The sequence below is a fragment of the Silurus aristotelis genome, assembly GCF_946808225.1.
Source record: "Silurus aristotelis genome assembly, chromosome: 3".
Taxonomy (NCBI): Eukaryota; Metazoa; Chordata; class Actinopteri; order Siluriformes; family Siluridae; genus Silurus; species Silurus aristotelis.
Window position 1 is genome coordinate 10,900,191 of NC_139576.1, and position 26,850 is coordinate 10,927,040.

The window sequence follows — 26,850 nt, forward strand, 5'->3', positions numbered from 1 at the left end:
CATATACATACATTATAAATATAAATATATATTTTTTTATATTTAATTTATATTTATATATACACATACATATATACATACAATTTACCAAAAATAATAATTGCTTGCTATTACGAATAAGGATTTTTCTTTTTCCAAATAATGAAAAGATGTTATACAAATGATCATTTTTTTCTTAGGTTTAAAAAAAAAAAAAATAATAATAATAATAATAATCTCCACTGTCCATTACTGTTACTGAACTGTTCATTTTGTATAGCACACTGACACACAAGAAAATCAAAGACACTTATTTACTTGTTAATTTTTACCACTGAGTTAACAAAAAATAATTTGGGAGGATCTCTATAAAAGATATCTGATCATTTATTATGAACCAGATCAAGTCCAATTTTAAGTTGATGTTCTGTTGTTCAGGTTTAACAGGAATGACACCAGCAAGAATATTCCACATTTTGTCATTAATTTATAATTTATTAATTACCATTATTGCAAAATATTTTCTTTTTAATATTAACAGCAAAGGATTAACTCAATACCTTCAAAATGTACATTTTGTTCGCGCGTAATTTTTACAACCCCTAATTCCGTAGATATTACACAGGTACAAAGGTTACTGTAGATTACATACAATGGCTAACGTACATAATAATGAATTACAGCCACAAATAAAAGTCGAAAGCCAATAAAGGGTGTAATACCATAAAGGCAGAATGTGTTTATTAAAAAAACAAAAATAAGGTTTTCAGAGGGCAATCCAGTTCAGAGAACAACACAACATGAACCATTTATGTGTCTTTCACTTAATAGACATATAAAATGTATGAGCATGTGTGGAAGACAATTATGTATTATGTATTAAACACTGTGCCTATCACATTCACTGTTTATCTTTCAGGCACTTCAACATACTCGTTTGAAATGCATCCCTAAAACATAGAGATTAGTTTTTTTTTTTTAAATGAATTCTACGTAATATAATCATATGGATACTTACTGATATTTATTCCAAGATTGCTAGATCATATTGATTTGTGCACTAAAATGTTGTTTTTTTGGTAGCAACCTGTTAATAAACACTCATATATGCATTAAACCTAAATGTGCACCTGTGTTTGCTCTGTTTAGAGAGTAATGCTTTCAGTAATAAAGCTTCTTCTTACCCAAAAAGGACCGTGCATGCAGCTTACATACATGCCTGTTGTTTTTTTGTTTTTTTTTTACTTAGAATGAAGCCAGTGAGATAAAGTAAGATATAGAGTTACAGGGAACTTCAAGAAAAAAAAAAGATATTGTATTGCTGCAGTCCTGTATTCTGGGATTTTGCTATAGCCTTCTGATTTTTCTGCTCTAACACATCTAGATGTTAACAGGTTTAATCAAGTATGTTAGAGCAGGTAAAACAATGTCTAGCAGCTCAGTCTGACTGGTTCACGATAGAACCGAAGTGGACAAATACACAATAGCTAGGTCTTAATGAAACTCAAGACAGTGGTCCTTCATCGGGTTTCCAAAAGACAAAAAAAAAAGAATAAATAACAAATACTTTTCCATAGAAAGAAACCGCAGATACAGTGCTATAGAGAGCACCATATATGGTAAAATTAGGAATTGTACATCATACTAGATTCCTGATTTATGATTAAGGATTTAGCAGCACCCACAATTTTCCATTTGCGTGTCAATACTATATAATATACAATATGTCGCCTACATATTGCACACTATAAAATGCCTTTAATACCAAAATTGAGCTTTATGAGATTCTCCAACAGATGACATGCATAGCTCAATTTCAATCCAGATATGGAATGTTGGGGAGGGGGGGTGTATGGGGGGGAACACATGAGACAAATGCCACCCAGATTTTAGTTTGCACATACATTTCTACAGATTATCACAAAAACTATATGCTGCAATGTAAAACCTTAAACCTAATTAAACGTGTGCTAAATGATCAATTATAAATATTTAAAGCAAAACGTGAGCTATAATTTTTAGCAGTACGTTTGGATGAAAAAAAAAAAGAATAGTTCAGAATATTAATCCCACATTCTTTACATCTTTATTAAATAATAAAATATTCACATAAAAGCAATTACTGATAGAACGTACTGGAATCTTTTGGTTATCACTGCACTTCGAATGACGATATTATAAAAATAAACTAAGTTGCTCCATAATGACAGACACCACAATAACATAATGCATCGATTTACATTACAATGCCATTAACCCTCATGCTCACCAAGAAATTAAGATGCATTAACAGAGCACCCATTCTAAGACTGAATGCTTAGCTAAAAGTCTGAGACTTATGAATCCATACCATCCAGAAACTCTTCCTCTGTGATGAGCTCCAAACACTGCAGCACTCTGTCTGCACTGGAGGGCGGGTATTCAGCGGAAGGATGAGGAGAGGGTGATAAGCTGCAGAAAGAGCTACACAGGGTTTGGAAGAACGGCACGAGCTGCGTGATGGACGAGAGCGAGTGAAAGTTGAGCAGAGGGAACTCCATACGCTCACATTCTGACTCTCCCACCGTTCCGTTCAGCTCCTGAAACATTCAGGTTGAGTTTAGGCGTTCAGCGAGCACTTTGAATGAGGTACATTTCCAAATTAACATTAACATTATTTAATTTTCACATACATTTTAAACATGCAGTAATAGATACATTCCAGATGGTTACCATGGTCAAAGTGAAAAAGTGTTTCTATATGTGTTTTAAAGAAATGCTGATTTTTGGCTTGTTTACCCCGTAGCGATGATGAAGGCCTTCCAGTATCCTGACCACGTGAGGCTTACATTCATGTTCACCCTCCAGCAGAGTGGTGCCTGGCCCATCATAGCTGTCTACATCTACTTCAGGTACGAATGCCCAGCGATACCTATAAATCACATGTTCACACACATACCCATGAAACCAAAAAATGCATAGCTGTTAGCTGTATTGAAGAAAACACACACATACAACATTATTGTTTAATTAAACACCTCTCACTCTTGTGGTCACACACATATATACTCACACATAGATAGTTAGTATGGTAATAGTTATGGAGTTTCTTACATTTGGAAAAGAGGCATCCGATCAGGGGGGAAAGACACAGCAGTGTCTAAGAACTTGCAGGCTGAAAGATACAGGTCCAGTTCTGCTTGTGGAAAAGGTCTCGGGCAGTTCTTCTCCTGACCACCTCGCTTATTCCTGACATATGTGCGCGCACACGCACGCACACACACACACACACACACACACACACACACACACACACACACACACACACACACACACACACACACACACACACACACACACACACACACACACACACACACACACACAGACAGACAGACAGAGAGAGAGTGAGTGAATGTAAAAGAGTGTATGTACTGTAGTGGTAGCTCAATTGTTAAGGCTCGGGGTTACTGATTAAGGCAACACTGCCACTGTTGGGCCCTTGAGCAAGGCCCTTAACTCTCTCTGCTTTAGAAGTATTGTATCATGGCTGATCATGTGCTCTGACCAACAGCATATTATGAAAATGTGGTCAAAAGAAAATTCACTGTAATGCACATGTGAAATGTAATGTCTCTCTATTTGAAAAGTGGCAGCCCAGTGCTTAAAATGTTGGACTTCTTATTGGAAGGGTGTGAGTTCAAATCTCAGCATCACCAAGCTGCCAATGCTGCTTAAACAAGGCACTTAAGCCTTAACGGCTCAGTTGTAAGTCACCCTGGATAGGAGCATCTGCCAAGTGCCTTAAATGTAAATGTAAAATGAACAACTTGAAAATGGTTTCTCTTGTCCAGGACTCACTTTGAAACATCCTTGTCCTCTAGCAGAGCCTTTTCGAGCCGTGCAAAAATACGAATCTGCAAAATGATAACAAAAGTCAGCAATTAAGTTTAAAGTGCTGCAACCTAGCAAGCAACAATAACCTGAACACAAAGAACATCAGAAAATGTTATAAATATCAACAGTGGGTGTTATGAACAATAACATCAGTTACAACTGTGAGTCACTCACCAGTTCTGTGACCATGATAGGCCAGAGGGAGGTGAGGTGCTGTGGCGAGATTCTCAACAACAGAACACGGAACATCAGGAACATCTGAGCCGACACAGTCAGGGTCTGTCCCATCCGCAGGTTTTCTGTCAAGCGCTCTGGTGAGGGTGTATAGAACATGGGATTGGTTTCATGTTTGAAAAATGGATCAGTAATTTATGATTAGATTATTTTAATATTCTGCATCCCTAGCGCACAAACTAACATTTGGTGTTATACCTTGAATTAGAGGCAGGTAGAGGTGGTACTGGTCCATCTCTCCGCTGAACATGGTGAATGCCTGGCGCTTTAGTAACATGGCCTTCTGCTCAGCACTGTTAAACAGCTTCAAAGAACTGCTCTGCATGCCTGCAAAAACAGAGAGCTTGTCTATAAAATACTGTATATATGCATGTATAAACTACACACACACACACACACACACACACACACACACACACACACAATCAACTGTAAATTTACTTTTCATAAACACTATAATGCCAAAAGTATGTGAGCAATAAACATCTTATACCAAAACAATGAGTATTAAGGTTAAGAGTAGTTCCCCTGAGCAGCCTTCACTCTTCTGAGAAACGTTCCACTAGATATTGAAATGAGATTGTTGGAATTTGCCCAATGCATTGTCAGTGTTCCAGTTTATTCCAAAGGTGGTCAGTGGGGTACAGGGCTCTGTGCAGACCACTCTGGATATTTAGCACCAACCTTGGTAAACTATCTTTATAAGCATCCCAGAATCAGTATTAGGCTGGAACACCATATTGCACCTCTCATTTCCAGTAAAGGTTTTTTTTTTTTTATTCCTCCATGCAAAGTAAGTCTACACAACTGCATGTGACAAATATTTGAGAAAGAATCCTAAAAGATGTTGTGGTCAGGTGACAACATAATTTTGTCCATAGATATAATGTATCTTTATTTATCAATCTACTGTAGATATTGATACATGCATAAATACTAACTGATCCAACAGTCAATGAAAACTTACTCATCAAGTCTTTGAACATGGTCTTCTCGTGTGTGAGCAGATGGTCTGTGATGGCTTTCCAACTAAAAACAGAAATATACAAGTAAACGAGCGCATGCTGTAATACGCTGCCAAATGCTGCCAAAAAGAAATCTGATAAGAATTCTGAAACTTTAGCCTGAACAAACTGTACATCCAAAACTGGCTCTATGGTAATTCGAGAAAATGTGTTGAAGAAATGAGGAACCCTACTGGCAAAGACAGGACATCTCCATGGTAAAGAACAGAGGATCCATAAAGAGCTCCAGCACTTCCTTTTTCCAGGCCCGTTTAGTGTACGCATAACCACTCAGGCTGCTCAATAGCTGAGCCCCTGCACTGAAACTGGGCATGTTATAGGCACTGATTGTGGGACAAAAAGACAAACAGAGAGAACGTGTAAAAATGAGAGAGAAAAACACAATCACTTGCCATTAAATGTATAAAGAAAAAAATTAAAAACCGTGCATTTACCTGTGGTTTTTCAGGTAGGGGAAGACGTAATACATGAGGCGGGAGATGAGAGGCACGGCTTTCTCCTTCTCATCGCTGCGATACACCATATCCAGAAGAGGGGCTAGAATCTGAAGGAGAGCAAATATGCTGATTGTGTGTTTCTTGCATATTTTCCCGTGTTATGATTGTGGGATGATGTATTACCTCGGCCAGCAGAGTCAATGCTTGTACGCTGAACACAGATGGAGCTGAGGATGACACCATAGCACTTCCTTGGCCAACAGACTCTAAATCAATATCAGACAGAAGTGAATGAGATTCATATTCCACCGATCATGCAATATTTTTTTAAACCAAAAAACTTTGTATCTCAGACAATTTAATACTAGCAGTAATAAATGTATACCTGCTAAAAGTGCAATATTAATATTTAGAACATGGTTTAAAGCAAGGTTTGTTCTGTCTGCATACTGTATGTACAGTGGACTAACCATAGAATTCACTTCCTTCAGGATCATCTTCATCGTCCTGCAAGCAGATCTGAGGCTGTGCCTTCACCTCCAGGTTACGGCTCAGCCAGCTGGTCTGTTCCAGAGATGAGCCAGCCACGGCGCCTACCGCCTCCAGGATTCTCTGGGTAACTTCCTGTTCACGAAAACAAAACAAAAATTTATAACATAAACACAAAGTGACAAAATCAATGTGACATACAGTAGTGACACAATCAGGGACAAATATCTTGAAATGTTTAAGGCATTATTAACAACCAACACTATACAAAAAACATGTTGTAAACATGTTGTCAGTCTGTTATGGTCGATTTCATACCTGCAGTTCTCTGGAATCTCTCTTGTTGTCCATGGTGGGCAGTCGATTCACAAAGTCATTCAAGATGCTGTATAGGGAAAATACCGTAAAATTTAACACCCTGTTATTGCCACAGTTGATGATTTATTATCAGGAACACAATTCTTCAAGATTTATTACACAGCAATTAGTAAATGCCTAGTACAGGCCACTAAACATGGCAGTTTAAGCTTCAATTATTTCACTCTGCAGAAAATTATTTATTATAAGCTACTTGTCAAATTTCAAGGATGTTGTCCAAACCATAAAATGCATGCTAACATATATTTCTAGCTATTAAATACACCAGTTGTACAATGGCAAAGTAATTATTGTTTAGCAATTGTTTTCCATTTATACTAATGTTAACTTTCTCGCCTTCCTGGCTTCCTGGCTACTCAATCACTATGTAGACATACTTTCTTCATGCCTAAACTCTGAGCTTCTGTATGATTGTGTACATCAAATACACCCAAGCCATCATTAAAACACCATTATAACACTGCAATGATTAATAGATAATTCAATAAATAAGCTCACCCAAGAAGGAGGAAATGCCCAGGTGGGACAAGATTAAGCTGCACTGAATCTTTAAGTAGAGAAAGGATAGCCATGACATTTTCCTGAAGATCCTGAGCATGAAGACTACAGAAAACAGAAAAACTAAATGAAAACAAAGCACTCTATTGTTCAAGAAATATCCAGATGTAATATCAGTCACTTCAAGAATGTCTATTAAAATATAAAGTAAAATAATACAGAGGTTTAATTAAGAGAAATATGTGAAAAGTAACCTCTGTATGTAGGCATAGCAGAATTGCAGCATGGGTACATCAACTAAGGTTGGCCTTTGCTGAAGATAGAGAGAAAATACAAATATGAATATTTGAGTTGTTTGTGTATTGAAATATGTGTATTTATTATATACTGTACCTGGTCTCCTTTAATTTGGTGAGGTTTCTTCACCACCTCCCTGATGAGCTGCAAAACGGTTTCAGTGCGGAGTGTGTTCATGGACTTAACTAAATCTACAATCATCATCTGGGAATCACTGGCGACTGGCAGAATCTACACACAAACACAAACCATTTCCATCAAATATTCAGCAACATAGTGGCCATCAGGAACGTTAATCCAGTCACTATGACTCACCTTGTTATTGGAGCGTCTCTTCCGGCTCTGCCTACTGTTCCATACAGCAGCCACCGAGGCCATGACTTGTGACCCGTAGTGCTGCGTCAGTGGCATTAGTAGCCCCAGAACCTTCTGTTTCAAGATCTACACAACACAAGACACACACTGAGGATTAATAGAGCGTAAATAGTATACCTATTTTCAGGATTACAAGCCGCTACTTTTTTCCACACGATTTGAACCTCACGGCTTAAACAACGAAGCGGCTAATTTATGGATTTTTCCTGGGTTTTTCCCATTTTCACAAGCTTAAATTAAATTCTTTATATCAAATCAGATGCGCTCCCAATGAATCGGGCTGCACCACATCATAAATATGGAGGAGGTTCCTCTGACGTTTGACCTGCCACTCACTCGGTCCGTCAACAGGAAATGCGAATTATTCGTCATGCTGAAAACAACCGGGCATGAAAAAACGCACTTCACCTGTGTTCTGAGCTGCACGGCATCAGGAGAAAAGCTTCACTGATGGTGATTTTTAAACGCACGACCACGCCAAAAGAAAAACTCGAGAGAAATTGTTGTGAAAGGAAGGAGGAAGACAGTGAACAATGACTTTCTTGGTAGGCTACTGTTTAGATACAAGCCTTGTAACAAGCACTGTATTTCGTCAAAACCTGTGTAAAGTTCATTTGATACAATGTAGGCACCTGCGGCTTATAGACAGGTGCGACGTATTTATGTTTAAAATAAAAATCTTTTAAAATTCAGTGGGTGCAGCTTATATTTGAGTGCGCTTAACAGTCCGGGAATTAAATAATAATAAAAGTACATGTATTGTGTGCATACCTTTGTGCTTTTGAAATAGACAGAGGTGGAGGAAGATCTGCTACTGTAGGCCGAGTCAGCACCTTTGACTACACCCCAAAGCAAGGCCATGGTGCTGACCATATGAGGAAATCCCTCCAGAATGGCATTGCAGGCATTTCGCATGTCCGTTGCATCACAACCTGCAGACTACAGAGAGATAGAGATACAGAGGTATAGGTATAAATACAATCACAATAAGACAGTCAGTTATGTCTGTCTTAATCTGAAAGAGTGTATAGTATTTACATGCTTTACCTTCTTGTGTTCCAGGAGGCAGTAGTGTGTGATTGCAGTAAGCCCCTCCAGCAGAGTAAGAGGATAATCAGGTGCGATGTTCTCCTTTTTCAGGTTACTGCTACACCCACAAATAACACACTAAAATCAAAACTTGGCTTGTTTTACTTTTAACAAACACCAGTATCTTTTACACCAAACAAATGTACACAGGACAATTTTAGTACCCATGTGTAGCCTTGAATCCGTCATGCTCATGCTGTTTAACAAGCTCATCTAGGTTTCTGCAGATCTGTTTGATGATGGGAGCCACAATGATGGCCAGTGACCGGCCAATGAAAGGTAGTATCTGACAGAGCAATGTAACCCAAGCCGGGTGCATGGCGAAGCCATATTGTGGGCACAGAGCCTGGGCCGCTGCTGACACGAACATGCCCTGTGCTGTAATAGGTTGACTGGCCACATAGCAAACGGCCTTGATAGACTGTTGGAACATTACTGCAGTGTGCCACTCTCGTGCTAGGGCAGAAGGAGGGATGTTATCCACAGGCTGCTGGAACTGGTTATCTCCTTGTGTATGTTTCTTAGTGTTTGCTGGACATATACAATGTTCAAGAACAATAAGCACCTTAAGCAGCTTCAAGAGGGCAATCTGAATTGGGTGTTCAGCCCAGCTGCCATCTCGCCCACAGTTAACCAGCCTCTCTTCAGAGATTTCTCTGACATCATCACTCTGTTCATTCTTGGTCAGTGAGTGTGGGACAGGTCCATCTCCACGCTGGCAGACATACATGGATCTAGAGAGCATAAGTAGGACATAGTGCTGCAACTTGCTGCCCCATAAAAGATTACGTATGGCTTCTAAGCTTCCACTGGAACCAGTTTCACCTGTCTGGGCCTGCTGGGCCACGGTCACTAGCTGTTCCACCAGTGCTGTGAGCACCTCCACACTCTTAACCTGCACCTCTCTGTTCGCTTGGACATGACAGGCATTCACACTAGCGTAAGAAGGGAAGTGGGAGCGAAGGTACCGCAAGCAGATGCATGTCAAAATCTCCAGAAGGAAAGTAGGAGGAGATAAGGAGGATGGAGAAGTGGGAGGCTGCTCTGGAGTGCCAGCTTTAGGAGAAGTGGAATTCTGGAAAGGGCCATAGAAATTGCCACCCTCCTGGGCTTGCCGATGTCTCTCAAGTAGGTTCTGAATGAGGTTCAGGTGAGCAGTGGAGCTGCAATCTAAAGCTGTGTTGCTTAGTGCCTCCACAAATGGACCTGCACTGCTCCTCAACAGCGTTTCCACCACTGCAAAGGCGTACAGAATCCGTCCACTTTCATATGTCTGCCGGTAAAGCAGCACATTTTGGAATAGTGAATCTACTGCTTCCTGTCTCTCAAGTTGCTGCTTTAAGAGACGGGATTTGGCTATCTCTTCCAGCTGCCCATCGTCCTCATCACTTGATAGTGAATCAGAAGCTTGAGTACGCTCCGAGTCCCCTCGCTTCAGGCCATTGACCACAATGCCCTCTCCATCGGCAGATCTCTGTAGGTAAGGGATGGAGCCTGAACTCGAGGTTTCTGTGGAGTTCTGTGCTCCACTTGTGTCTGCGGACTCAGTGTGCTCACTCCCCTCCTCTTCGTCTTCTCTGGCCTCATTATCATCTCCGTCAGTCTCCTCACTTTCACTGCAAGATATCACAGGGGTATCGGATGGCATTTCGTGATGCTCTAGATCAAGCCATACAGCTTCACGGTCTACCGTGGCAATGCGAGTCAGCATGCTGTCTTCTGACTGGTTCATTACATTTCCAGTGCTCTTAATCTTGGTCCGGTCTCTGTAAATTAATGCACTCCAATTACCTGTAAAGAAAAAAAAATTTTTTAACTCAAATGTAATAAAGCACTTCATTCCTTATTGAACAGCAATACCCAAAGCCTTCTTATCATCCATAAATTTCAAAATAATGACAAATTAAATAATAGACACTGGTAATGAAACACATACCAGCTTATTGCTGGAGATGAAATAAAATCTACTTAACATTTACAGCAATTACTATTGAAACAAACTATTTCCAGAAAAAACAAGAACAGACCAACTAAAAGATTATGCTTGGCGCTCTGAATGGCTATCCTCTGTGTCCTCGGGTCCAGCAATTGGAGTAAAACAGGCTCCAAAATACGGACAACATCACCAAGAGAAAGAGCTCGCCCCAGCCAGCTCTGCCCGACTGCACTAACGCTCCCATCTTGACTATTTAGACTGTCCAAAACCACAAACAGAGACCTGACAGAGAAAGAGAAAAATGTATAGACTTTTTTTCTGTAATAATTGAATGTAATCACCCAACCAAGAAATCTGTCTGACCTGTCAAACGAGCGGTTCAGAGAAGTGCTGCGATTCATCTGGACCTCTCGCATCAGGTGCCACAAAACAGAGAATCTGTGAAGAGCATCCAGGCGCACAACCTGTGGATAAGACATGCGCAGACAAAAACATATTACCAGTAGTCTGCATATACACAACTTGTTTACATGTATGTGTTATATGAAAGCAGCAGGTCATGATATTGAATTGGGCTAAACATTCAGTACTTTTATCTTATAAAACCTTATGTTTCAGCTGAACACGCATACTCTTTAATAGACAAATACACAGAACACATACTTACTATGTTTTGTTACTATGCCCTATCTGCAGTATTCTACTTTAAGGGAAGTGGTAGTTCAAAGACTCTGGGCTCCTGATTATAGGGTCAGTGGTTCAAACCTTATTGATATCATTGAGAAAGCAATTCGCTCTGTTTTAATATCAACTACTGTTTTCTTATTTACATTTCTACTCAATGATGCTCCTGTATTGCAGAACTCAGTGATGTCAGTTAGCCTCTATGGACACCAAACTAGAAAGTGTTCACTACGGTGGCCGAGAAGTGCAAAACACATTAACAAATCCGAAAACAAAACAGCAAATCCGAAAACAAAACAACAAATCCAAAAACAAATTAACGAATCCAAAACCGGAAAAGGTAGGTATTGTTTGTGAATGGAAACTTACAGATGATTGGACGAGACACCTGTCATTCACCTGTACATCTTGACTGACAGGTGTCTTGTCCAATGATCTGTAAGTTTCCATTCACACACTATACCTACCTTTTCCGGTTTGTCTGAATTGTCGTTGTGTTTTCGGATTTGTTCATTTGTTTTCGGATTTGTTAATTTGTTTTTTGGATTTTTTAATTTGTTTTTGGATTTGTTAATTTGTTTGTGGATTTGTTCATGTGTTTTGCACTTCTAGGCCACTGTAGTTCACTCTAAATGTGGGATACAATCAAAACAACCACAGGCAGCAGCAAGACATTCTGTATGGTTTTTATATCTGGTAGTTATTTTATTGTACATTTATTGTACTAAGTGTTATCGGTTTTCCAAATGTCCAAAATAATACATTAACAGCGAAAAAGATGAGAATTGGATAAAGAGGACGACCTTTGGAGACTAAGATAAGGGTTTAGCCTGTGCAAGGCAGTGCTAATCAGTATTGTACCTTGTCTCTGCTCAGCAAAGCCATGCAGATTATATCCTCACAGATGGCTGTAGATGGAGCCAGACAGTGTAGTCGGTAGAAAAGCTCCACACAGGAAATGTGTTGCTCTTTGCGTTCGGTGTCCAGCTGAGACCACAGCACCTGAGCTGCCCTCTGAGCCACACAAAGAGAATAAGAGAGATAGTAAGAAAGTAATATATCACAGTTCAGTTCCAATATTTCTGAGCTCTTGAAAACAATTTTTAGTCTGCCAAAAAATAATTCAATGTTTTAAGGTAGGGACAATCCAAACCGAGGGTAAAGAACAAGCTCTAAAGGAAAGCCGACGTCACCTCGCATCGCATTTAGGCATGAAATATACTATGTGTGAAAAAATAATAGCTGATCTATTGACTTAACTTTATCACATGATCCCAAAACAAAGTTTTTTCAGTGTAAAGCATTAAGTAAGTCAAGACATTTAAGCAAAAACATCTTCAATTCATCCTTAATTGAAGATGTTTTCTCAGTTCATGAATCTAAAATTATTACATTTACATTACATTTAATTGTATTAACGCATGATCAAGCATTTCTGTTAAATTAAAAAAATAACAAATTTTTGATACAAATGTAAAGAAGGCGAAATTGAAACCTTCAACTCAACACACATTTATTCACAACATCCTTTCTTTACTAAAATTGTAAAAAAAATTAACTCCACAGATAAATAAGTTTTAATCCCTAAACACTTGTTTTACTGATACGCCAAATTCAAGCACTAAAATCCACAATGATGCACACAGCCAGCAATAAAAAACGTCCGTCTGGACACAAAGCAAAATTTCTGTTAGGTGTTAATTAAGTAAGTCATCAGGACACCAAACTGAACTTTCAAAATGTTTTCACATGGACGGTTTTAATTTTATGCAGATTTTGGTGCTTGATTTTAAAACTTAATAAAAATGAATGCCAATAAAATTGAATTGAGTTTATCTTGCGATCATCTTGATAGCTCATATACATATATATATATATATATATATATATATATAAAATTTATGTATGTATATATATATATATATATATATATATATATATATATATATATATATATACGCATACATAATACTAGCTAAATACATATACTTATACACACACATGCACACACCATATTTACATTTAACTTATATGAATTCTTCCAGTGTTTATTCTGTCACTCACCTGGTAAAAGTCTGTGTGGAGCTCCATAGTTTTAAGCACTGCTGGGTAGATGGGAGGCAGAGTGACCATCTGTAGCTGTCCACTGAGGGGGTTGGCTTCTGATCTTTTATAGCGCTGGTTCTTATCCTGGATGACCAGCGCTAAAGACTGAGAGTGGTTTATTAACTCCAGAAGAGAAGAAATCGCCGCATGCTGAACCTAATTGCATAGATGAAAAACTGTCAAAATGCCATCAAAGCCTAGTAATGTTATTGCAAGATCCACAGTTAGAAAAAAACTCATACAATCTCATATGTATTCCATACCTGGTAGTCTTTTGAAATGCAACAGAGAGTCATTAAAGACCTCAGCCACTCAGGAAGGCTGCCTTCTTCATTGCCTTCATAACAAACCAGACAAAAATGAGCTTCAATTCAATCAAAAATGTATCATTCTGTATGGTGTCACTTTTTTCTAAAAGTACCTGTGGTGTTCTCAAACATGTTTCTGTGAAGCTCTTGACTCTCCTTTTCGGTGTAGTAGACTGGGAAAGTTGTGCTCTCCAGCAGAAGGTGACAAGCAGCAGTAAAGGCATTTCGACAAGCCTCACTGATCTCCCCTTTCCCTCTTGGCTGGAATCCCTCAGTCCACTGAAGGAGCTCATGTCCAGAACTTTTCCCCTTATCATCAGTAAACGCCTGTTGTTCTCGCAGTTTTCCAGGGATGAAAAGCTCAGCCAGTCTGTCCCTGATCAGACCCAGATCTCGGTTTCCCTCACGGCCAGATGACGAGCGTGTCTTGGACCGCCTCGAGGCACCCTGCACGGCCTGAGTCGCCTCCTCCTGTCTCTTCTGCTTTTCTGGATCTACAACTACCAGCAAATGCCTGTCAAAGAGTACATGGATTGCTTACATGATATTAAATAACATTATGTATGCCACCCAAACTGGAGACATGGTACCACAAGGCTATCAAATAGAGTCTTCTTGCTCAAAGAATGTTTCTAGTTCGTTTCTAGAACAGCACAACTCTAACAAGAGACTCTAAAACTCGTTTTTGTCTTGCATTGTCGATGTGATGCTTTCTGGATTCATTATTTACAATTTTTAAGAGGTATTTGGTAAAAAAAATACCTGATGAGTGAACAGCGTTATGCTGATATCTTACACAACAGAAAAGATTGATTGTTAATTTTAATTTTAATGATTGCTCGTAATCACTGGAACAATTGTTAATTGTGGTGGGAAAAAAAAACTAGAAAATGAGAATTTTTTGGTGAAAGATTCATCTACATATAACCAAATTTAAGATATTATAAATTCAAATTTTATTCGTCTTTGAATTTGAATATGAAAATGTCAACTATTTCTGACAATATATTCTTATTTAATTCCAATTTTCTTCCTCCATGTATGTGATAGGGTGTATAAGTGCACCTTGTAATTACAGACACCAGTATGTCTTGAATGCACTTGGACATGTTTTCCACACTCCCTCCTTTCCTCCAAACATCTTCTGCCTTGGTGCAAACTCCTGAAGCAGGGCTGGAGGAGTCACGGCCAGGAGGAATCTGCTGCTCAGAAGGTGAGGCGCTGAGCCCCAGGCCGCTGTCTTCAGAGCGCAGGGACGGGAACATGGCCACTTCAGGTCCAGTCTCTTGTGCATCCTGTCCATTTATGGCTACTTCATCTTCTTTAAAATTGTCATCACTGGTGTGGTTATAAGTCTCATTGTTCTTGATGTCAGACACTGCAACCTGTAAACCCAGCACATATAAATAGTATAGTAGCACATCATAGAATGTATTCAAGCTGTAAAAAATCTGACAGACTACAGATACAAAAATCATAATAATAATAATAATAATAATAATAATAATAATAATAATAGTACATTTGTTTCCTTTACATGTGTGCGAGACTCCACATTCATGTCCATATAGCTCACCGGCATCTGGATCTTACTCAGAACTTTGAAACATGCTCGAAGAGTTTGTGTAAGCTCTGCTAGGCTGAGAGAATCCATGTGAGCACATAAAGACTGCAGCATGCTACCCAGCATCTGGGGCAGATACTGCGTTTGGATCTCAGCATAAAGCTCCTTGGGAACAACAGATAATAAAAATGAGAAACAGCATACTCTGTCCAGTTATCATACAGCTAATATGTCTATGGTGAAGAACTATCAACAAGAAGTGGCAAATACCAAAGGGATAACATCGAGGAGAAAGATGATGAGGTTTGAGAGCTCAGACACTGATGGAGAAGGACTCCAGGCTTTAGCAGAAGACAACCCTGTATGGTCACTGAGCCCACTGAAATACAGGTTTACATCAAAATGATCAGCACCTTATGTATACTGGGAAGCTTTTGTGTGTGTGTGTGTGTGTGTGTGTGTGTGTGTGTGTGTGTGTGTGTGTGTGTGTGTGTGTGTGTGCATACCTCAAACAGGTGAGGAAGCGCTTGGTCATGTAGTCCCAGAGGTATTCACTGCTCATGGCTCCAACCAACATATTGACCGTCTTTATGATCTCAGAAATATGTTTGTTTTCTTTGATTTTACTGCATAAACAAAAAGCAGACAATAAACCGCAACCCTCCTTTTCATAGTCACTGGTGTGGTACAATTGAGGGTACCGTAATTTCCAGACTGTTAAGCGCACCCAAATATAAGCCGCACACACTAAATTTTAAAAGATTTTTATTTTAAACATAAATACGCCGCACCTGTCTATAAGCCGCAGGTGTCTATATTGAAACTAATGAACTTTACACAGGCTTTAATGAAAGACAGTGTCTGTTACACGGCTTGTATCTAAACAGTAGCCTACCAAGAAAGTCATCGTTCACTGTCTTCCTCCTTCCTTTCACAACAATTTCTCTCGAGTTTTTCTTTTGGCATCGTTGTGTGTTTAAAAATCACCATCAGTGAAGCTTTTCTCCCGATGCCGTGCAGCTCAGAACACAGGTGACGTGCGTTTTTTCATGCCCGGTTGTTTTCAGCGTGACGAATAATTCGCATTTTTTGTTGACAGTCCGAGTGAGCGGCAGGTCAAACGTCAGAGGAACCTCATCCATATTTATGATGTGGTGCGGCCCGATTCAGTGGGAGTGCGTCTGATTTGATATAAAGAATTTTATTGGTTTACCTGCACCCGTTCGGCAATTTCATTGGTTTAATGTTATGGGGTTCAGTTTTTTGGCTTGAAGCCAAAAATTGAAAAATCCATAAATTATCCGCTTCATTGTTTAAGTCCGGAAAAAACAGTACATGTTTTGTACATATAAACCATACACCTGAATAAGTACACCTAGTGTCCCTTTAGAAGGAAATTCGAGGTACAAAATTGGATCTTAATTTGTTAAAGTGACGACTAATAGAACACCACAAGCACAGTTTTGGGGGAAAAAATAAAAGAGGTATAGAAGATACACTCCCGGGTTCTACCAAAGCAGCAAGTAAAAGGACATTTTGGTTGGTTAATTCTATGACTATTAAAGTGTTCTAATACATGAATAGAGACATTTCTCTATATTGTTTCGATACAAGCTACAATTAGGGTTTAGCATATCACTCTCATTTTTATCATTCATCCTTCTGACCTTGTGAGATGGTTGCCAGAGTGACTGGAGTTAAGCAACTCCACTCCAAGCAACTCTTGACAGTAACTATAAAAGGTCCTGATCACCTCCAGCAAGACATCTGACACAACCAGTGGCCCTAAGAGAGAAAACAAGTGTGGCTGCCTTAGAATTTCACCCTTTAAACTACAGTATTATGAGAAAGTAAAAACTGTGTTAGTTGCGGAGTTAATAAATAAAGTAATAAAGTGGCGGAACAATAAGCAAAACCTTGAGACTAAAGAATTTTAAACAAATAGCAGCATATGACAGTGAGACAGTAGACAAAGTGACATTGCAGCACCGACCGATTCATGTTGGTGCGGGTGGATTTGTCCGTATAATAATTAATACTAAAACACTAAAATTTATATTAAAACCCTAAAATTAAAGCAATTTGTGCAAAACAGCAATTAAGTAAAATGTAACACGTTAATTAAGCGTTAACACAAATTCATCTTAATGGCACTGATTTTATGATACGCGCGATTAATGCAGCGTACATTTCTGTTTGAGTTTGGTTTCACTATACATTTTTCATATATATGTACAGTACATAGATACATACATACATAAATACATACATACATGTATGTGTGTGTTGTGTGTGTTCGTCCATGTCCTTACCAATCTCTGGTTTGTCCAGTAAACTTATCATGATGCGGAACGGTCTAAGATAGTTCATGACATTATCCGGGTCTTTCTCTATGTCTTTCTGCTGCAGGATATTCACTAGGGCCTGTTCAAAGTGAGAAAGATCACACAAAGTGCACATTAAGGAATAATTTTTACAACAGAATTCAGAAAAGTGGAGTATTTTGTAGTTATTAACAAGGATCACTGAAAGCCAACTGGTCAGAAAACACTATCACTTAATTGTGTGTAGGGCTGTAACAGTTCCTTGAGTAACTCGATTACAATTATTCATCGAGGCAAATTATCAATTTCAGTTTCGAATCAGTTTCTTTTAGTCAATTTAACTACACACGGAGCACTGTGTTTCCCCACGATCCAATGTTACTGATGCACCACCCGCTAAACTCTGGAGCGCTATGGACAGGGAACACAGAAGACACTGCAGATTGAAAATGGTGGAAATGAAAGAAAACAGCGAGAGGCGCAGAGAAGATTCATATAGAAGCCTGTTTCACCAGATTAAATAAAAAGTTTGCCCAATTCTGACTTTTTTCCCCCGCAGGAAAAATAGGTTTTTAGCCAACCTGGCGGCTTCACCACCTCTGTAGTGCCAGAAAGTTTTACACATTGAAAATATAATGAGCTACAAATCAGTAGAGTTACATGTTATCAAACTCAGCTTCTGGTTCCTGAAGAGAAGTCTGACTAACAATCAGCTCTGGAGAAGACGGAACAAGACAGATGAAGCAGAGGAGCCGCGTTCATACACCAACAGCTTCAAACTACAAGCCGACAACATGGTTACCGGTGGATGCAGCAGAAAATTTTGGATGTTTACGAGAAACAAAGTCAGAATTACAAGAAGTCAAGTCAAAATTACGAGAAAAAACTCAGAATTGCAAGAAAAAAAAATTTTATGTGGTGGAAGAGGGCTTTCATATGATTCAGGCCAAAGAAGGAGACAGGAAGTTTCCAAATTTTGGGATTATTTCAAACTAAAACATAAAGAAAACACGAAACAGTGACCCTTTATCTTATTTTTTATTTATTTTATTTTTTTATTAAAAAAAATCTGAAATGTATTTTTATTTATGATGTTTTAATGTATATATTTGTATTTACATTTTGATGTAATTTGGCAATTAAATGCATTAATTAAATGGGTTTAGTTTACACAGATATTTGTGTATGCGATTTCAGCGATAAAAATGTAAATGTATTTGTTCATATTAACAGACCCGTCCTATTTTCTCTTGTATTTTTAGTATTGCTCTTTAATGAAGAAAAAATACTTCTTGTCCAACTACTCGATTATTCTGAATAGTCGGGAGAATTCTAGTGAGTGGGAAAGAAAGCAAAAAAGAAAAGATCAATTGTACCTGCACCAGCATCTCTCTGGAATGTGTGTTAAAGTAGTGTGCAGTATGTTCCTCTACTGTAGCATACAGGGTTGTATCTGGAGCCACCATTCCCCCTTTAATATCTAATCCTAAACACACACAGGCGCAGATAATATTTAATGCAATATCACAACAAATGTAAATGTCCATTTCATGACCAATGTAATATGTACACAGCATTAATAGGATTCATTTGTCTTACCCAGAAGCCATGCATAGAGTCGGCGGTTGAGTGACATGTCCCTCCTGAGCAGAGTGAGAGAGGCAGCAGAGACCACAGTGATCATCTCTTCTCGTTTAAGAGGGACAGAGCACGTCACTGGGTCCTGCGTAATCAGAAGGCAAAAGGAGGACTCTGTGACATGGACATCCACCAATACTATACACCAAGCCTCCAAGAGATGGATGAAAGAAACAACAAACTCACCAGACTTGCTGCGAAGGGAAAGAAGTTGAGAAGAATCTCTAACATGTTCCGCTGGACCAGTACATTAGTGTCCTGTAGAGAGAGACGGGTCGCCTTCACCTGGAAAGGTAAGACTGAGCATGTGACACTCTGGACAGAAGAATTTATAACTCGTCAATATAGAAAAATATAGTCGTTGAAAAGACGAAAAATATTATGATCTTCACTTTCGAACACACTCACAGCTAGCCGGTGGTCATTCCCCAGCATGTGTTTCTGTTCACGGCTGCTGGCCATGCGGTCAAAGTGTGTGACGATGAAGAGTGAAGCAGGGAGCCGTACGAGAGGACACACGAGTGCTGAGCCCCACAGCGCCCCATAAAACACCGACTGACCCACGAGCAGGGACAACTTCACCAGCAGTGCATCGGTCCTGAGAGAGAAAAAGGAAAAATTCGATAATTAATTAGGATGGAATTAAATAATCAGATAGAAGCTGTATTCACTGTGGATGATTTGTATAAAAAAGTATGAAAAATTTGAAAAAGCTCTGAAAAAAATGGTTGAAACAAGTCATATTCAGATCGGGCTTTTCATATTTGCTGCCTCCAAAAGGTGAAAACTGATACAGATTTTAGCCTCCCTTATTCACAATGAGTGCAGCTGATCATTTGACCTTTAACATGTACCTGTCATAGACCTCCAGGCCTTCTTCCAGGCCAGGCAGCAAACCCATGATGAAGGCCTGCAGACTTGGAAGCAGAGCTTTCTGCAGGGGCAAGAAGTAGCGCTCATATAGGGTCAGCACAGCCATTTTCACCGTCATCGCTGCATGGCTGAGCAGAGGGAACAGTCCTGAGCTGCACACACACACACACACACACACACACACACACACAGAGGTTTTTTTTCCTGAACGATGGTACAGCACACCCACAAATAACCAGTTAAATACATACAACTGACAAAAGACAAAAAGGCAAGATCACATTTTATATTCACACCATTAAACATTTTATAAACTAATGTTTAAAGCACACAGTTCAGACAAGGTCTTCCCTCCAGGTTGGACAGTGATGATACTCCAAACTACAGCTGTGTATTCTGTCTGTATTCATTTGCACCAACCTGTAAATAAACAGATCTCTGGCTAGCCATTTTGTGCCAATGATTTTGAAGATGATCTCGTAGGTCTCCAGTGCTTTAAGGTGGACGCCGCTAGGCAGAGCCGGGTGCAGGCACTGAGCCAGTCTCTTTCCAATGATCAGCCGCCTCGGCAACAAAGAGTACTTCAGATTACTCTGGAGGGCCTAAGATAAGGGGCGGGATGACAAGTGAAACATGGATCATATAAAGAGAACATACTTTTTTCCCCATTCAAGCATATATCTTTCTTCAGCAAAACAACATTGCTGAGTAATACAACACCAACAATTTTGTAGATTCTTGTCTGTTTCTTTACTGGGTTAAAAAAAAAAAATTAATCAATAAGCAAGTCCTAAGAAAGAATGAGTGCGAGAAAGAAAGAGGAAAAAAGAGTCCTTATTGCATTATGTTCACAAATTTTTTTTCCAAGTCATTTGAATAAAAAAATTGTATGTTCTTTTATTACAAGGGTATTCTTAAAGTGTACTGTCTTTCGGCTTCTCCCATTAGGGGTCGCCACAGCGGATCATCCGCATGTTTGATTTGGCACATGGTATTCTTAAAGTGTGAAGGTGGCATTTGGTTTGAGGACTTTTCACTTCTTTGTATTAACTGACTGTAAGCTAAGCAAACCTCCTCTTGTAAACTAACTTCCCAGCAGTGCAACAGATCAGTCAGAAAAACTAATTCCCATTGTTCATTTAGGGAACTGAAATAGCACACGAATCAATAGTCTCAAGTTCTCGCTCATGATTTAACCAAGCTCGGTCATTGCACAACTGTACGTATTCCATCATGTAAGTCTGTGAATTCCCACTCCTTAACGGGAAGTTTAAGTAGAGAGCATAATATAAACATTTCTAACATATTTATGGACAATTTCAGACCCCACTTACACCTGACTGTTTTATATGCTTAATTATATCCCGATGATTAGATGATGATTATATCTTGAGGAGAACATACACTTGTACAAATATTGCCGAAAGCATGTCCATTTGGCATAGGTTAAAATCCTACATATAATAAATAATCAGCTTATTCAATTCAAACTACAGAGATATTGTTTTTATTCTTGTACATATAAAAAAATTATGTATTTTTTAAAAATCAGCACAGAATAAGTGTGTCTCATACTGGGGGGGGATTTACAATGCAAATAAGGTTTGGCGAGATGATGCATTTACATTTGATGTGTAAACAATGATATGCTGCATTTACACTCTCGTTTCTATGTGGATAATCATTATCCAGACTTCATTTTGGTATTTTGAGATGCGTGAAACAAGAAAGTGTAAATAAAGTCTCATACATAGTGAAATTTAAGCATAATCTCTAAAAATGTCTTATGTACATACTATTTGTATTACAATAAATTAAAAGATACAAAAAAACAGACCTTACACAATAATACTAGTACTAGTAGTATTTTACACTTAACAAATATTCTATAATTTTCTATACATTATATACAGAGACAATATGGTCCTTTACAGATGTTGAAACCACAGGGTTTTTTTTTTTATTATTATTAATAATTCAATCATTCAGTGGACAGAAGATTTCTGAGAAGTAATGTATTGATAACATGTTATTCATTACCCACAGACATGAACTACCTCACTTCTACTTTAGACCTTCAACTAACCTTATTGAGTTTTCCAAGACTCGAGATGAGGTCAGCCCACTCGCTGGAAGACTCAAAATTGCGCAACGCTTTCTCAATAACGGCTGCGTAACTACGGTAACGGTAGTCATTCTGGAGTTCTGCCTCCTCAGGGTCCATTATGCTTCAGTGCTGTCTCAGCATGCTCGGTGTCTGTCTGGAAAAGACAAGGCAGATGGACCTTAGTGTAAGCAAATTTGCATAAAAATGGAATGTGACTATATTTGTAATTTTATTTAAAAAAAAATTTTTGAAAAATGTAGAAAATGAAGTGAAAGTGTAACAAATAGTAGCATATATTATTTACTATTACTACTGAAAATAACTATAATAATAGGTTTTTTTTTACATATAAAAAAACTTTGTATATATGTGTGTGTGTGTATATATATATATATATATATATATATATATATATATATATATATATATATATATATATATATATATATATACACATACATACATACATACATACATACATACATACATACATACATACATACACACACACACAAGTTGTAGTTGTAGTTGTTATGTTTAAACAGCAGCTACAGTTCATTCCTTTAAAAAGAAAAAAAGAAAAGAAAAAATCTCCCTCTTTCGTCATCTTTCATTGTTTCTTTGACTTGGAACAAAAATAACGCAAGTAATGCGAGAAAAAAAAATGCATTTATTTATTAAGTTGAGAGCTCCCCAACACAGTGGTAAAGTCACACGCCATTCAGTTCTCTTAAAAATGGGGAACAGAATTTACCCACTGACTGACAGCCTGCAAAAATGAAACTCTCTCGTCAATCTGACCCAAGATACAGATCAACAAAAACAGTCACTGAATAGATACAGAGGCCAATAAGTAGATGGGGATAAAAAAAAACAAAACAGGATGGGTACATATAAGAAAATATGGGTTTTTTTTCCCCTAGACTAGCAAAATGCTACAAAGTCGTCTTAATATGTATGGTTATTTAGCTGCTTCACATGTGGCTGTGGAATCCTGTAGTTTTTAACTTACAGCTTTATACTTTGTTTTTAAAACTTATAGCTTCTCATGAATGCATCTAGCTTTTACACCAACAAGAACAAACTGTAAACCCATCTAGCAAAGGAGCATCAAGCTTTATTTATCATGCAGTTTGAAGCAGGCTGCCTGTCAATCCCTCCACCCTCTTTCATATACCGTGCTTAGTGCTTTATATTGATTAGATTTATGATTGAGGAAATATATAGCACACATTTTTCACAGACTGCAGGATAAATATAAACATCCATTATCGCTGTTTGTGGAGACTGTGAGCTAGCAATAATTAAGCGTAACCTTTTTACGTTTTTAAAGAAGCACTACTTCTGTCACACTTAGTGACACAGGAAAGAGATCAGCTCTGTAAGATAAGCTGCAAAGCCAAATACACAACTTTCTAAAAGCACGTCATATAGTGTCCGCTCGTGGTGGACAAGGCACCGATTATGTCATGGTGTCCAACAGCTAGTGAAGCAAAAGAAGAAGTTATGAAGAAAAGTCAGTTATTTTGCAGAAGTGACACATTTAGGAATATGTATGTAGAAGGGCTATTTTTAGGATAATAATGCCTGGTGTATAATAACACTAATAATTAGTCTAGCTCTTCAGACAGTGATGTTAAATTGTATGTATCTGGCTAAGAAGGACAGCATATTATCTATTCCCATATGCCTACTTAAACACACACACACACACACACACACACACACACACAAAGACACAACAAAGATTAGTGCTTGAGAACAGCTGCTTAGTCAACAAGGGAAAATGCACGATTCCTTCTCTCGGTCTCTCTTTCACACACACAAATACAAAAACAGCTGGACAGCTTTAAACCGGGCCCATTAACTCGATACAGAGGACCATGTGCTAATACTGTAATGTGCTTACGATTCATAAACCCACATAGGGATGCATCCCAGAGACGCAAAAACACAAATATACCATTTTATGATAGAAACAAACTCTGTTTAGAAGTCAAAGTTGTTTATAAATCAATCTAATATTCTACAATTACATACAATATTTCTAATTCATCTAGCACACTAACTTAAAGTAAAAGGAGTCTTACATTTGAATGATTATAAATGAAGAGAAATATATAATGAGGCTTTTAATTAATAATAAATAATTGGCTATTAATGCATCAATCAAGCAATCAATCTACACAATATGAACAAAGGTTGATCTCATTTCACATTTAGCCGGTATTTGCTGTTTTAATAACTAAGGCTTGTGCAACCCTAATGGCTGGGGTTGGTTCCCTGACCAGGGATCGAACCCAGGTAAGTTGACTACACTGCAAAAACTGACAATGAGATGAGAGAAGATTATTAAACCTATTTCAAGCCATTTACACTTATTTCAAGAATCAAAGTATTTTTTTTTTTTTTAATAAGTGCGAATTAAGCAATTATTGTTCTGAAGTAAGTGTAATGATTTTAAATTTGGTTTCATTGTAATACTCTTAAGTGATACTGGGAATAATGTTACTTCACAACACAAAGGCTGAGATACAACACTACAAATATTGAGGTTACATGATAAGGAATAATATTATATTGTAATTTCATGCAATTGGATTATGACAAGCAATTTATTTTATTACGACCGCAATTATAAACTCTTGATGGGAAATGTTTTCAAAAATTTATTTGTCTAACTTTGTAAAATTGGTAGTTGAATCATTGACTACTTTACAGAAGTGAACTGGAAGAGCTGATGATAATCAGAGAGCTCACAGCACAAACAAAAACATTCAACATCAGAAGACAAATGTTGATTTACTTTCTGTAATATCACAGCTGTCAAGCTGCAAGGAAAGTGCCAGGTTTATTATTTCAACTTGTTTTTCAATATGTTACACAACTAATAAGGGGATTTACAATGTGGACACTCTGTATACATTGATTTAATAAACCTATATCAGTTCTCTGTTTTTCTGGAAAGAGTCTCCAGTAGCAGCATTGTACAAGTTCTAATGTTTTAAGAAACAGGAAAGTCTTGAAATGAAAGTGCTGTGGGTTTTCCTAGTAAAACATGGTTAATCTTTGTCTTATACACAGAGATGCCAACACGTTCAATGCAACAATAAATACATTTAAAAAAAGTATGTTGTGCCACCATCCCAGCATTTTTAATCCTTACTTAGTGATTTTACTGACCTTTTCCACAAAGCAGGACACATACAGTCACTACGTCTAGTGATTTTTCTCTTTAAAATGAGGTTTTATTTCAATCAGGTGAACTTTTACTTGGTCAGAAAGAAAATGTAGAGTCACAATGACCTTTGGAAGATAAGTCAGGACACCATGACAGAGTGAAGAAGTACATATTATGATAACAAATAACAAACAAAAAAGAAATACGAGTTCTTAAAGCGACACGCCCTAAACATTATAAATACAAATTATATATATATATATAAATAAAATCTCTCAGCACAAGCTGTAAAGTATTTCCAGAGCTCACTTTTTAGTACTCATAAAGTTCAAGTGTGGATACTGGATTTACAACTAAAGGGAGACCAGACGTGTCGACATTGCCTTATCAAACCACAGGTTTTTAATGTGTTGTGCGATCCGCTATTGTACTCGACAGATATTGCAGATCTTAAGAAATCATATTGTGCAATTCTGGTTGCATTAGTTAAAAAATCTCGTCAAAAATGTGGTAAAGCTTTTTCATCATGCTGGATACAAGTAGTGTCATTGTAATCATGGCAAATATTTACTAGGCATGTAGTGTATAAACACAGAGGAGACACTCATTAAGACCACAATGAGGAACATGGCTGGATGGATGGATGTGCTTGATTGCCTTCTGTTACTGTTATTCTAGAGAAAGAAGGAATGAGCTGTGAAATATTTCATCTCTAATCACTAAAATGAATGAATAGTACTAATAAACTGATAGTGATCATTTATATTAATTGAGACATTTATAAGTGTGTGCTTATAGATAAATAATGGATTAAAGATGGTCAGATTACGTTTAGAAAAACACCTGCATATATGATGATGATGATGATGATGATGATGACTATTCTTTGCGGATATATTCAATTAAATCAGATTCACAAAAATATCAAAACGTATTTTCTTTCTTTCCTGGATGCTTAATAAAAATGTGCCATTAGACATATAGATTATAAAACAGAGATCATTGCATTTATTTTCTCATTTGTGATTTCAAAGCACAATGACTCACCTACTGCAGGAAAACAGGACCTGAGCCCGAGCACCGTTTGGTTTCAAATTATTTCCTAAATGCAAGATGTAAACAAGTGTATAAATATATATATATCCAGATATTACACCTAGCAGAAGATGATTTCCCAGCAGACGGTAAACTGGAATCCGCACTCAGCTGATTTTACGCAGGCGTGTGGCTCCATACGCTTCCTCATGGGCGGGGCAGGGACAAACTAAGTACTTGATCTAGGGGGGGGTTAAATTGTGTACTTTGATGTACAGCGCTGTTGAATATACATTTACGTTGTTAATTTAAAAATACTAAAATTAATGCTAAAATTCTTTAAAACAACAAAACGACGTATTTGTGACAGTAGACGAAATAAATATACAACCCTATTTTGTCTCAGGTGTCCCCTGT

The 26,850-nt window shown here is 37.9% G+C and overlaps 1 protein-coding gene across 4 annotated transcripts; it reads right to left on the reverse strand.

Annotated features, from left to right (window-relative positions):
• Positions 1 to 688: 688 nt before the first annotated feature.
• dop1b (DOP1 leucine zipper like protein B) lies at positions 689 to 26,663 on the reverse strand. Of its 4 annotated transcripts, none has more exons than XM_083538158.1 (39): positions 26,446 to 26,663; positions 22,197 to 22,371; positions 20,531 to 20,712; positions 20,092 to 20,262; positions 19,646 to 19,835; positions 19,424 to 19,522; positions 19,199 to 19,322; positions 18,976 to 19,085; positions 17,588 to 17,699; positions 16,943 to 17,060; positions 15,782 to 15,901; positions 15,546 to 15,654; positions 15,288 to 15,440; positions 14,777 to 15,096; positions 13,825 to 14,225; positions 13,667 to 13,740; positions 13,362 to 13,559; positions 12,159 to 12,311; positions 10,977 to 11,077; positions 10,705 to 10,895; positions 8,842 to 10,468; positions 8,636 to 8,735; positions 8,360 to 8,527; positions 7,529 to 7,654; positions 7,310 to 7,444; positions 7,171 to 7,229; positions 6,917 to 7,021; positions 6,359 to 6,425; positions 6,022 to 6,175; positions 5,735 to 5,817; positions 5,549 to 5,658; positions 5,288 to 5,437; positions 5,057 to 5,118; positions 4,288 to 4,416; positions 4,030 to 4,166; positions 3,820 to 3,875; positions 3,073 to 3,207; positions 2,758 to 2,890; positions 689 to 2,558 (listed from the first exon to the last, which is right to left on the reverse strand). In XM_083538158.1, the coding sequence occupies exons 2-39, from the start codon at positions 22,332 to 22,334 to the stop codon at positions 2,316 to 2,318; spliced, it is 6,843 nt and encodes a 2,280-aa protein (XP_083394284.1). In that variant the 5' UTR covers positions 22,335 to 22,371; positions 26,446 to 26,663; the 3' UTR covers positions 689 to 2,315. The 4 variants fall into 4 exon arrangements, with proteins under 4 accessions (XP_083394284.1, XP_083394281.1, XP_083394283.1 ...); XM_083538155.1 differs by having other exon boundaries at positions 15,234 to 15,440; positions 26,446 to 26,648; XM_083538157.1 differs by having other exon boundaries at positions 15,249 to 15,440; positions 26,446 to 26,625.
• Positions 26,664 to 26,850: the final 187 nt, after the last annotated feature.